We start from the raw sequence: 13,113 nt of genomic DNA, 5'->3' as shown, positions 1-13,113 counted from the left end.
CATTGGGGATCTTGGAGTGCAGTTACATAGTTCCTTGAAAGTGGCATCACAGGTATACAAGGTGACCTTCATCAGTCAGGGTTTTGAGTCTAGAACTTCTAATGTTACAGCTGTACAAGGCACTGGTGAGGCCACAGTTGGAGTATTGTGTTCCGTTTTGGTCAGCCTGTTTTGGGAAAGGTGTTGTTAAGCTGGAAAAATAATAATCGCACAAACGGTGGTGGGCATTTGGAAAAAGCTGCCAGAGGAGCTTGTTGATAGTTGAGGCAGGCACTATCATAACATTTAAGAGACATTTGGGCAGGTATATAAATATGTTGGGAAAAGGGGACGTACAACGAGATCTGGGCGTCCTAGTGCATCAGTCACTGAAAGGAAGCATGCAGGTACAGCAGGCAGTGAAGAAAGCCAATGGAATGTTGGCCTTCATAACAAGAGGAGTTGAGTATAGGAGCAAAGAGGTCCTTCTGCAGTTGTACAGGGCCCTAGTGAGACCGCACCTGGAGTACTGTGTGCAGTTTTGGTCTCCAAATTTGAGGAAGGATATTCTTGCTGTTGAAGGCGTGCAGCGTAGGTTTACTAGGTTAATTCCCGGAATGGCGGGACTGTCATATGTTGAAAGACTGGAGCGACTAGGCTTGTATACACTGGAATTTAGAAGGATGAGAGGAGATCTTATCGAAAAGTATAAGATTATTAAGGGGTTGGACACGTTAGAGGCAGGAAACATGTTCCCAATGTTGGGGGAGTCCAGAACAGGGGGCCACAGTTTAAGAATAAGGGGTAGGCCATTTAGAACTGAGATGAGGAAAAACTTTTTCAGTCAGAGAGTTGTGAATCTGTGGAATTCTCTGCCTCAGAAGGCAGTGGAGGCCAATTCTCTGAATGCATTCAAGAGAGAGCTAGATAGAGCTCTAACGGATAGCGGATTCAGGGGGTATGGGGAGAAGGCAGGAACGGGATACTGATTGAGAATGATCAGCCATGATCACATTGAATGGCGGTGCTGGCTCGAAGGGCCTAATGGCCTCCTCCTGCACCTATTGTCTATTGATAGGTTTAGAGGGTTAAAGGCCAAACACACGCAGGTGGGACGTGTAGATTGGGCATGGTGATTGGGGTGGGCAGGTTGGGTCGAAAGGTCTGTTTTCAAGCTGTATGACTCTATGCCAAATGAGGTTATCCTTTTTTATCTTTCTCAACCTGTTCTTGTCAATGTTCATTAAAAACCCTTCAATGTCACCATCCATTGTTTCACTCTTACATATCCGTTCATAACCAAGGAATCACCACTGAAGGCTTCTTATTCGGTTTCTACAATTGCCATCTTTGGCCTTTTGTTTTTCATCCACTTAGGCCTCATAAAAAACTGCCAACGACAGTTCTCCCTCACTTCCCTTTCTACCTCACACAAAGAGTGGTTTGTATCCAGAATGAGCTGCTCCACCCTCTCTGGCATAAATATTTACTCTCAAATACCCCTTAAACCTCCCTCTCATCTTGTGGTCAGTAAAACTAGTTGAGGAAGAAAGATTTTCCACGTGTTGACTAAAGATTTAAGTAGATTTCTGAACATCTCTGTTCAGCTCAGGATATTTAATTTGTGTATTCTTTAATAATGAACTGAAGAAATTAAGATTTTACAACAGAATATTCTTTCTGTGTGGTAAAGGAATACTTAATGCCTCTCCAACCCACAACCAAAACTTTATTTTAGACATTATGAGCAGATGCACGTTACAAAAGTATTATCAAGTGAAGATGGTTGTGAACGATTGCAGCAGGATCTGGATCGATTGGCCAGGTGGGCGGAGGAATGGTTGATGGAATTTAATACACAAAAGTGTGACGTGTTGCATTTTGGGACATCGAACAAGGCCAGGATCTACACAGCAAAGGTAGGCCTCTGGGTAGTGTTGTAGAGCAGAGGGATCTCGGAGTACAAGTGCATGGTTCCTTGAAGGTCGAGTCGCAGGTAGATAAGGTGGTCAAAAAGGCTTTTGGCACTTTGGCCTTGATCAGTCAGAGGATTGAGTATAGAAGTTGGGAGGTCATGTTGCAGTTGTACAAGACGTTGGTGAGACCGCATTTAGAATATTGTGTTCAGTTCTGGGCACCATGTTTCTCGGAAAGATGGTGTCAAGCTTGAAAAGGTTCAGAAAAGATTTACGAGGATGTTGCCAGGACTAGAGGGTGTTAGCTATAGGGAGAGGTTGAGTAGGCTGGGTCTCTATTCCATGGAGCGCAGGAGGATGAGGGGAAATCGTATAGAGGTATACAAAATTATGAGAGGAACAGATCGGTTAGATGCACAGAGTCTCTTGCCCAGAGTAGGGGAATCGAGGACCAGAGGACATAGGTTCAAAGTGAAGGGGAAAAGATTTAATCTGAAGGGTAACTTTTTCACACAAAGGGTGGCGGGTGTATGGATCAAACAGCCAGAAGAGGTAGTTGAGGCTGGGATTATCCCATCGTTTAAGAAACAATTAGACAGGACATGGATAGGACAGGTTTGGAGGGATATGGACCAAGCGCAGGCAGGTGGGACTAGTGTAGCTGGGATATTGTTGGCCGGTGTGGACGAGTTGAGCTAAAGGGCCTGTTTCCACACTGTTTCACTCTATGACTCTACATTTGACAACAGGAAACAGAGGTGACAACCTGGATTTCAGTATATTAAAAAAAACGTGGACATTTCCTCCAGATGCTCGTTTCCTCCCACAACCTGAAGACTGGCAGTAACTCTACTCCCGCGCCACCATGCCACCCGGGAGCAGTCAGGATTTCCAGGTTGGAAAAATCAAATATGAGAAACCAAAGCTTTAAAGTGAGAGGGACAACATTTAAAGGAGATGTGCAGGGAAAGTTTTTTTCACGCAGAGGGTGGTGAGTACCTGGAATGCACTGCCAGGGTTGGTGGTTGAGGCAGATACGACAGTGGCTTTTAAGAGATTTTGGGGTAATTGTATGGATATGGAGGGATGCAGATTATGTGCCGACAGATAAAAATGAGTCGTGACACCATGTTTGGCACAGAGATTGTGGACCGATGTTTCACTGCTCTTTACAGTTCTACGTCAGTGTAAAGTTGAAGTCCCATCTCGTAACCCGTGAGCGTAGCCCCATTTCTCAGTCCTTTTATATCACAATCATAGTGACACCTTTATTACAAACCTGAGGGGCAACTTTTTCACGCATTGGTGGTTGGTATATTGATCAAGCTGATGGAGAAAGTGGTTGAAGCAGCAATTATAAAAGCATTTAAAAGATAATTGGACAGGTACGTAGATAGGAAAGGTTTAGAGGGATATGGGCCAAATGCAAGCAAATGGCACTAGCATGCACAAGCTGGGTCGAAGGGCCTGTTTCCACAGAGATTGGCTCTCTGAATCTAATGGCTGTTCAAAACTGTACAAAATAATCCAAAAAAGCTCTAGGTTTTGTTGAAGTTCAACTTCAATGTTATACCTTGCACTAAATGTGCAGTTTGTCTGTGAACTGCGGACAACTTTATTGTATTCATGTAGTCTTTTCTTTGACTGGATAGCACACGAACAATATTCACTGTACACATGACAATAATAAACCAAACTGTATTCTACATGCCCTGACTCAAAATCAAATATTCCATTGGACAGCCCAGTGACGCAGCAGTAGAACTGCTGCCTCACAGCGCCAGAGACTTGGGTTCGATCCTGACTGTCGGTGCTGGGTTAGTATGTTCTCTCTGAGAATGGGTGGGTTTACTCTGGGTGCTCCGGTTTCCTCCCACATTCCAAAGGCGTAGGTGAATTGGTTTCTGTAAATTGCCCCTGGTGTGTAGGATACAAAGGTGGGCCAACATAGAACTAGTGCACGAATGATCAATGGTTGCTGTGGACTGGTTTGGCCAAAGGGCCTGTTTCCACGCTGAATCTCTAAACTCTAAACATACCTATTTGTTTATACCCAGAGACCCAGCAAAACTGTATTCATTTGGGAAGTTCTAAACTTCAATAAAAATATGCAAGATTTTGAGTGAGGATATACCAGATTCAATACAGTGATAATGGAATTAAAGGTAATGGCTGATAAATATGGCTTGTATCCTCGGAAAAGGTGGTGTTTAAGAAGACTTGTGGCAGCAGACTTAAAGTAAACATATCTTCTCGTAGTGAAATTCAGAAAATGTCTCTTTAACTTAATTCAAATAACTGGAAATCTAAAATAAGAACAAAAAATGCTGGAAATTCACAGGAGGTCAGGACACATTTGTGGGAAGAAATTCAAAGTTTCAGATCTGAGACCATTCATCAGAAGGGAAAAGGACACAAATTGAGCTTTCAAAGCTGCAGAGAGGGTGACATTGCAGCCTTCGGGATTCAATACTGAACTCTAACCATTTCTCAGTCTGCATCAGACATCTGTCTAGGGAAAAAGAAACTGCAGATGCTGGTTTAAATCCAAGGTAGGCACAAAATGCTGGAGTAACTCAGCGGGTCAGGCAGCATCTCAGGAGAGAAGGAATGGGTGATGTTTTGGGTCGAGACCCTTCTTCAGACGGATGTCAGGGGAATAAAGCTTTATCCCGCCCCCTCTAAGACATGTCTGTAGACTTAGGGTAGGAAGGAACTACAGATGCCGGATTAAAACGAAGATGGGTATTCCTTCTTTGCCCATTCCTTCTCTCCAGAGATGCTGCTGTTCCCACTGAGTTACTCCAGCATTTTATGTCTATCTTCTATTCTGCCTGTAAAGTTAGTTTGGCTTGTTTTTGTTCTCTTTAGGAGTGATGGACAAGCGAAACATCCATCTCTGCATTGTACAACTACATTATTTTGTCTATGAATTCATCCTCTATTCACTCATTGACCAGATAAAATTGTTTACAGCTTATCTCCATGGTCACGCCAGGTTTACCCTTCAACGCCTTCTCCTTGCAGCTTGATAAACTTCTTGAAATCTTTTTCAGTTTTGACTGTTTCCGATCTGTAACGTTGTTTTATAATATAACAGCGACTCTGAACAACATACACCGACCGATGAGCGAAAACATGATGACCACTGACAGGCGAAGTGAATAACATTGATTATCTTGTTACAATGGCACCTGTCAAGGGGTGGGATATATTAGGCTGCAAGTGAACAGTCAGTTCTTGAAGTTGATGTGTTGGATGCAGGAGAAATGGGCAGGGGTAAAGACCTGAGCGACTTTGACAAGGGACAAATTGTTATAGCCAGACGACTGGGTCAGAGCATCTCTGAAACAGCAAGGCTTGTGGGGTGCTCCTGGTCAGTGGTGAATACCCACCGACAGTGGTCCGAGGAGGGACAAACCACAAAACGGCGACAGGGTGTTGGGCGCCCAAGGCTCATCGATGCGCGGGGGCAACGAAGGCTATCCCGTCTGGTCCAAAGCGATAGAAGGTCGACTGTGGCACAAGTCACAGAAAATGTTAATGGTGGTCACGGGTGGAATGTGTCACAATACACAGTGCATTGCACCCTGCTGCGTATGGGGCTGCACACGGGGGACCAACAGCATATTAGGCAGGTGGTCATAATGTTTTGGCTCATCAGTGTATAATTACAACTACTTACTCGCGTCGTTCTGTAAAGATTACATCCATGTTCTGTGCTTCACGATCATTCTGTGCTCTGAGCTAAAATAGAACGAAATTTTGCAAATTAGCCTATTAAAACCTCCAATGCTACCACCATAGCAATTATACTGCAACTATTTTAAAATACAATTTTAAAAAATGAGACAATAGCGCTCCAAATATTCACAGCACTGAGAATATTTGTTTCAGTGACATGTTAAACTGCTTGTCATTAAGTGGGATCGTGAAAATGTAGTTAAAATGTGGATTATGAGAATATCTTAAAGTTTAATAAAAGCAGACGTCCCAGCTCCTGTACTCAATGTCCTGAGCTGTGAGGCAAGCATTCTAAACGATTCCTTCCCCACCCTGTCTGTGTTGCCACTTTGCGCAACCACAAAAGATGGGTGAAGTGTTAAATGAATATCTCTCACCTGTATTAACCATGCAGGTTATGTTGGAAAATAATGAGTTAAGGAAAATGAACATAGCATCATAGTCAAGTCAAGTCAAGTTTATTTGTCACATACATATACAAGATGTGCAGTGAAATGAAAGTGGCAACACCTGCGGATTGTGCTAAAACTACAAAACAGAATAGAATTTATTTTTTAATACAAAAAATAAATTAATGCAGTAAATTAAATTAGTCCTTGGTGATATGAGAGTTAACAGTCCTGATGGCCTGTGGGAAGAAACTCCGTCTCATCCTCTCTGTTTTCACAGCGTGACAGCGGAGGCGTTTGCCTGACCGTAGCAGCTGGAACAGTCCGTTGCTGGGGTGGTAGGGGTCCCCCATAATGTTGCTGGCTCTGGATCTGCACCTCCTGATGTACAGGCCCTGCAGGGGGGCGAGTGTAGTTCCCATAGTGCGTTCAGCTGAACGCACTACTCTCCGCAGAGCCTTCCTGTCCTGGGCAGAGCTGTTCCCAAACCAGATTGTGATGTTGCCGGACAAGATGCTCTCTACAGCCCCAGAGTAGAAGCACTGAAGGATCCTCAGAGAGACTCTGAATTTCCTCAACTGTCTGAGGTGGTAAAGGCGCTGCCTTGCCTTACTCACCAGTGCGGCAATGTGTGTTGTCCATGTCAGATCCTCTGTGATGTGGACTCCTGGTATTTAAAGCTGCTCACCCTATCCACAGTAATCCCATTTATTTCCAGTGGCGTGTACGTCCTCGGATGTTGAGCACTTCTAAAGTCCACAATCAGCTCCTTAGTTTTTGTGACATTCAAGAGGAGGCTGTATTCAAGTCATACAGCATGGAAATAAACCCTTCGGCCCAACTTGCCCGCTTTTGCACCATATCTCTCTAAACCTTTTCTATCCATGCACCTGTCCAAATGCTATTAAATATTGTTACATTACCTACCTCAACTACCTCCTCCACAGCTCATTTCATACACCCACCACCCTTTGTGTAAAAAAAAAGTTACCTATTAAGGTTCCCCAAAAAAAGGTTCCTATAAAATCTTTCCCCTTCAACTTATATCCGCTGCTTCTCGATTCTCCTACTCTGGGCAAAATACTGCGTTTACCCAATCGATTCTTCTCATGATTTTGATCACCCCTCATCCTCCTGCGCTGCAGGGAATAGTGCTTGGCTGCTCAACCTCTCCCTACAGTTCAGGCCCACGAGTTGTAGCAACATCCCCATAAATCTTCTCTGCCCCATTTCCAGCTTGACAACATCTTTCCCATAACATGGTGACCAAGACTGAACACAATACTCTAAATGTGGCTTTACCAACATCTTATATAACTGTAACAAGACCTTCCAACTTCTATACTCAATACTCTGATTGATGAAGGCCTTTTTGACCACCCCATCTACCTGGGACGCCACTTTCCAGGATGGATGTACCTCCACTATGCACTCCTGGACCCCTCTGCTCTACAACACTCCCCAGAGCCCTACCATTCACTGTGTAGGTCCTGCCCATGTTAGACTTTGCAAAATGCAACACCTCACATTTTTCTGTATTAAATTCCATCAACTATTCCTCAGACCATCTGCCCAACCGTGCAAAATCCTGCTGCAATTTTTGACAACCACCTTCACTATCTACAATATCGTCCACTTTTGTGTCATCTGCAAACTTGCTAATCATGCCATTATGTTCTCATCCAAATAATTAATATAGATGACAAACTGCAATGGGCCCAGCACCAAACGACGAGGTACACCACTTGTCACAGACAATAGACAATAGGTACAGGAGTAGGCCATTCGGCCCTTCGAGCCAGCACCGCCATTCAATGTGATCATGGCTGATCACTCTCAATCAGTACCCCGTTCCTACCTTCTCCCCATACCCCCTGACTCCGCTATCCTTAAGAGCTCTATGTAGCTCTCTCTTGAATGCATTCAGAGAATCGGCCTCACTGCCTTCTGAGGCAGAGAATTCCAGATTCACAACTCTCTGACTGAAAAAGCTTTTCCTCATCTCCGTTCTAAATAGCCTACCCCTTATTCTTAAACTCTGGCCCCTTGTTCTGGACTCCCCCAACATTGGGAACATGTTTCCTGCCTGTAACGGCCTCTACTCCGAAAAGCAACCTTCCACATTACCCTGTGCTTCCTCCCATCAAGCCAATTTTCTATTCTGTTCAGCAACCTCTTCTTGGATCCTTTGAGATCTAACTTTCCAGAGCAGCCTACCATGTGGAACTTTGTGGAATACCTTGCTGAAATCCATATATACAATGTCGACAGTTCTGACCTCATCGACCTTTTTGATCACCTCTTAAAAAGAGGCCCCGTTTCAGCCTATGTCATTTGTGCCATCGTGCACAACGAGATCTGCCTGCTCACCCTCCCCGAGAGAATGTTCTGCAGCCGCTCCAAGATATCTTGAACTCTGCCTCCACACCATGCGACAGTCTCTTTTGCAGCGACAGAATCTCCTGCCTGTCCCCCCTAACTCATGAGAGGAGATCTTATCGAAACGTATAAGATTATTAAGGGGTTTGACACGTTAGAGGCACCCCTGGGTGAATAAGGGCTGAAGGGCCAGACGTGGAGAGGGACATCGGATGGCGGGACGACTGGAATGGAGGCTTTGTGGCCAGCTGCAGCTGGGACTGTACAATGGCGCCTCTTGCACATAAACTTATTGTGCTGTTCTGTGCATACTATTCTGGCCGGGGCGATTGAGCATATGTACTTGGATAGTCTTGTTAGCTGTATGCAAAAAATGCATTTCCCTGTTCCCTGGTACACGTGACAATAAAGACACCATTGAACCATTAGTGTAGAGAGGGACGGGATAATTACGGTCTGTTTTTTTTTCTTTCAAAAATCTGTTGTCTTGTGCAGTACACAAGGCAATTAGGGCAGTGGTGTGCTCCTCCTGAAGGATGTGGGAAATCGGGGAGACCTCCGTTGTCCCTGAGGACTACACCTGTGCAAGGCGTGACAGCTCCTCACAGACCACATGAGGGAACTGGAGCAGCAGCTGGACCACCTCCGGATCACTTGGGAGACTGAGGAGGTTGCAGATAGAAGTGAGGTGGTCATGACTAGGGTATGGGCAGAAAGCAGATGGGTGACTGCAAGGATAAGGAGTCGGCAGAGAGTGCGGCAAGCCCCTGTGGCCATTCCCTTCGATAACATGCCCCTTTGTATACTGCCAGTGGGGAGCAGCGGCAGTCATGTCTACAGCGCATTGGGCCTGGTTCTGAGGCACAGCATGGAACAGTGAAGACGGGCAGAGCCAGAGTGATAGGAGACTCATAGACAATAGGTGCAGGAGGAGGCCATTCGGCCCTTCGAGCCAGCACCACCATTCAATGTGATCATGGCTGATCATTCTCAATCAGTACCCCGTTCCTGCCATCTACCCATACCCCCTGACTCCGCTATCCTTAAGAGCTCTATCTAGCTCTCTCTTTAATGCATTCAGAGAATTGGCCTCCACTGCCTTCTGAGGCAGAGAATTCCACAGATTCACAACTCTCTGACTGAAAAAGTTTTTCCTCATCTCAGTTCTAAATGGCCTCCCCCTTATTCTTAAACTGTGGCCGGTTCACACTGGGAAGCAAACTTCTACAGCGCAGCCCGTCAGGAGGCGACCAAAGCCTCTCGAGCCAAACCCTCACACTTATCATCCACATGGCACTTCACCTCTACATGGCCACTACACTGGTGTCTGCCTTTCTTTTTATACACCTACTTGGAGAAACCACTCCAGCATGCTAACTGCTTTAGCTGCAAAACTGACCGGACCCAAAGATCCCCCTTTATGCATCAAACATCTGCAAAATGACTTCCTGACTTTGACTTTAAACATCCTGCATGATGAACGAAAGAATACCGTATTGCCTTATTACCAAACAATCTCCTTTTTCGTCACATTCAAGGAGTTCTGGACTTATTCCCCAAGATCCCTCCACACACCAATGCCTCTCAGGGTTCTACCATTTACTGTATACATTCCTATTAACCTCCCTTCTTCTTAGTGTCTCCTCTTAACCGTACCACTCCAGGAAGAAAATCGCCAACTTCTGCACTCTCCCATCATGACTGTTATATACACCGATCAGCCAAAACATTATGGCCACTGACAGGTGAAGTGAATAACATTGGTTATCTTGTTACAATGGCACCTGTCAAGGGGTGGGATATATTTGGCAGCAAGTGAACAGTCAGTTCTTGAGGTTGATGTGTTGGATTCTGGGGAAATGGGCAGGCGTAAAGACCTGAACGACTTTGACAAGGGCCAAATTGTTATGGCCAGACGACTGGGTCAGAGCATCTCTGAAACGGCAAGGCTTGTGGGGTGCTCCCGGTCAACAGTGGTGAGTACCTACCGACAGTGGTCCGAGGAGGGACAAACCACAAACCGGCGACAGGGTGTTGGGCGCCCAAGGCTCATCGATGCGCGAGGGCAATGTGGGATAGCCTGTGGGAAGACGAAAAGCCGGTGGAGAGAGTGTGATGCTCTGGGCAATGTTCTGCTGGGAAACCCTGGGTCCGGCCATTCATGTGGACGTCAATTTGACACGTGTCACCTACCTAAACATCGTTGCAGACCAGGTACACCCCTTCATGGCAATGGTATTCCCTGATGGCAGTGGCCTCTTTCAGAAGGATAATGCGTCCTGCCACACTGCACACATTGTTCGGGAATGGTTTGAGGAACATGATGATGTGGTCACGGTGTTGCCCTGGCCTCCAAATTCTCCAGATCTCAATCCGATTGAGCATCTGTGAGATGTGCTGGATCGACAAGTCCGATCCAAGGCGGCTCCACTTCACAACTTACAGGACTAGAAGGATCTGCAGCTAATGTTTCGGTGCCAGATACCACAGGACACCTTCAGGAGTCTTGCAGAGTCCATGCCTCGGCAGGTCGGCGCTGTTTTGGCAGCACACGGAGGACCAACAGCATATTAGGCAGGTGGCCATGGTGTTTTGGCTGATCGGTGTACATTAACAGTTTGGGCAGCACAGTGGATGAGAGTGGTCTAACTGAACTTGTGTAAACAAGTGATCGATGATCGGCGTGGACTCTATGGGCCAGAGGGCCTGTTTCTACGCTGTACCTCTATATACTCAATACATAAATAAACTAATGTTCTGGATACAAATGTAGGAGCTTTGATTGGTAAGTGCGCAAAGGACACAAAAATAGATGGTGTTGTTGATAGCAAAGAGGATAGTCTATGATTATAGGATAATATTGATCAGATGAAAAGATGGTCAGAAGAATAGGAATGTAATCCTCTTTAACTGCTAGATGTTCCTCTATGTGATGACTAATGTGGATAACACAAGCACTGCGGATGGTTCCTGACACAAAATATAAACTGATTTCTCTTTCGGTAGAGCAGCCGAGTTCTTCCAGCATTTTCTGATTTTTTTGTTTCAGATTCCAGTATCTGAATGGTAGGCACTTGGAAGAATTGAGGAATAAAGAGACCCGAGGGATCTCCTTTTAGAAGGATGAGAGGGGATCTTATCGAAACATATAAGATTATTAAGGGGTTGGACACGTTAGAGGCAGGAAACATGTTCCCAATGTTGGGGGAGTCCAGAACCAGGGGCCACAGTTTAAGAATAAGGGGTAGGCCATTTAGAACGGAGATGAGGAAAAACTTTTTCAGTCAGAGAGTTGTGAATCTGCAGTGCAGGCCAATTCTCTGAATGCATTCAAGAAAGAGCTAGATAGAGCTCTTAAGGATAGCGGAGTCAGGGGGTATGGGGAGAAGGCAGGAACGGGGTACTGATTGAGAATGATCAGCCATGATCACATTGAATGGCGGTGCTGGCTCGAAGGGCCGAATGGCCTCCTCCTGCACCTATTGTCTATTGTCTATCTAAAAGTAGCTTGTTAACTAAATACAAACTTCTTACTTTCATTAGCTTGGGTATAGAGTATCCGAATAGGAATGTTATGGTACGATAAAGCTTTAGTTATGCCAACAGTTGGAATGCAGGGTGAAATTCTAGTTGCTACACTATAGAGAAGGAAATGAAAGCACCAGACAGGGTGCAGAAAAGAGAGACACAAGGAACAGCAGATGCTGGTTTATATTTGAAAAACACAAAATACTGGATTTACTCTGGAGGATTGCAGATGCTGTTTTCAAAAAAGATTCAGAAAAGGGTGCAGAAAAGATTCACCAGGATGTTGCCTCAGATGGAGTGTGTAAGTTATGAGATCAGACATCAATACATTTGGTTTGCTTTCCTGAGAGTCATAATAGAAGTATGTAAAATGAAGAGCACATATAGATTTAGATTTTTTAGATTTAGAGATACAGCGCAGAAACAGGCCCTTTGGCCCACCGGGTCCGCGCCGCCCAGCGATCCCCGCACACTAACACTATCCTACACCCACTAGGGACAATTTTTTTTTCATTTGCCCAGCCAATTAACCTACAAACCTGTACGTCTTTGGAGTGTGGGATGAAACCGAAGATCTCGGAGAAAACCCACGCAGGTCACGGGGAGAACGTACAAACTCCGTACAGACGACGCCCGTAGTCAGGATCGAACCTGAGTCTCCGGCGCTGCATTCGCTGTAAGGCAGCAACTCTACCGCTGCGCCACCGTGCCGTCCTAGGATAGGATAGACAGTATAAATGTTTCCCTACAGCAGGGACAGTACAAATGTCTCCCCCATGGGGCGGCACAGTGACGCAGTGGCAGAGTCGCTGCCTTACAGCACCAGACCCGGGCTTGATCCTGACCACGGGTGCTGTCTGTATGGAGTTGGTATGTTTTCCCTGTGACTCCTCACGTGCTCCGGTTTCCTTCCACACTCCAAAGGCGCACAGGTTTGAAGATTATTTGGCTTTGGTGAAAAATTGTACATTGTTCCTCGCGCGTACAGAGATCGCAGACTCGGTGGGCGCCTGTTTCAGCGCTGTATCTCCAAACTAAATTAAAATTATGTTTAGGGAAGGTGTAAGAGTATTAGAGAGAGATATGAAGAAGAATCTTTTCACTCACATGGTGGTTGGCATCTGGAGACATTGCCTTGGTGGGTAGGAGACCGATATTCTCACATTTAAGGAGAATAC

The 13,113-nt window shown here is 45.5% G+C and overlaps 1 protein-coding gene across 1 annotated transcript in view; it reads right to left on the bottom strand.

The window, feature by feature from the left end:
• The window catches only part of ift74 (intraflagellar transport 74), an 86,056-nt gene that overhangs the window by 59,753 nt on the left and 13,190 nt on the right, over positions 1–13,113 (bottom strand). The window contains exon 7 of the mRNA XM_078396840.1: positions 5,581–5,642. Within this exon, the coding sequence (XP_078252966.1) occupies positions 5,581–5,642 (62 nt within the window). The remainder of the gene's footprint in view (positions 1–5,580; positions 5,643–13,113) is intronic.

The sequence above is a fragment of the Rhinoraja longicauda genome, chromosome 3, assembly GCF_053455715.1.
Source record: "Rhinoraja longicauda isolate Sanriku21f chromosome 3, sRhiLon1.1, whole genome shotgun sequence".
Classification (NCBI taxonomy): Eukaryota; Metazoa; Chordata; class Chondrichthyes; order Rajiformes; family Arhynchobatidae; genus Rhinoraja; species Rhinoraja longicauda.
This window is presented reverse-complemented; position numbering and strand designations above follow the sequence as displayed.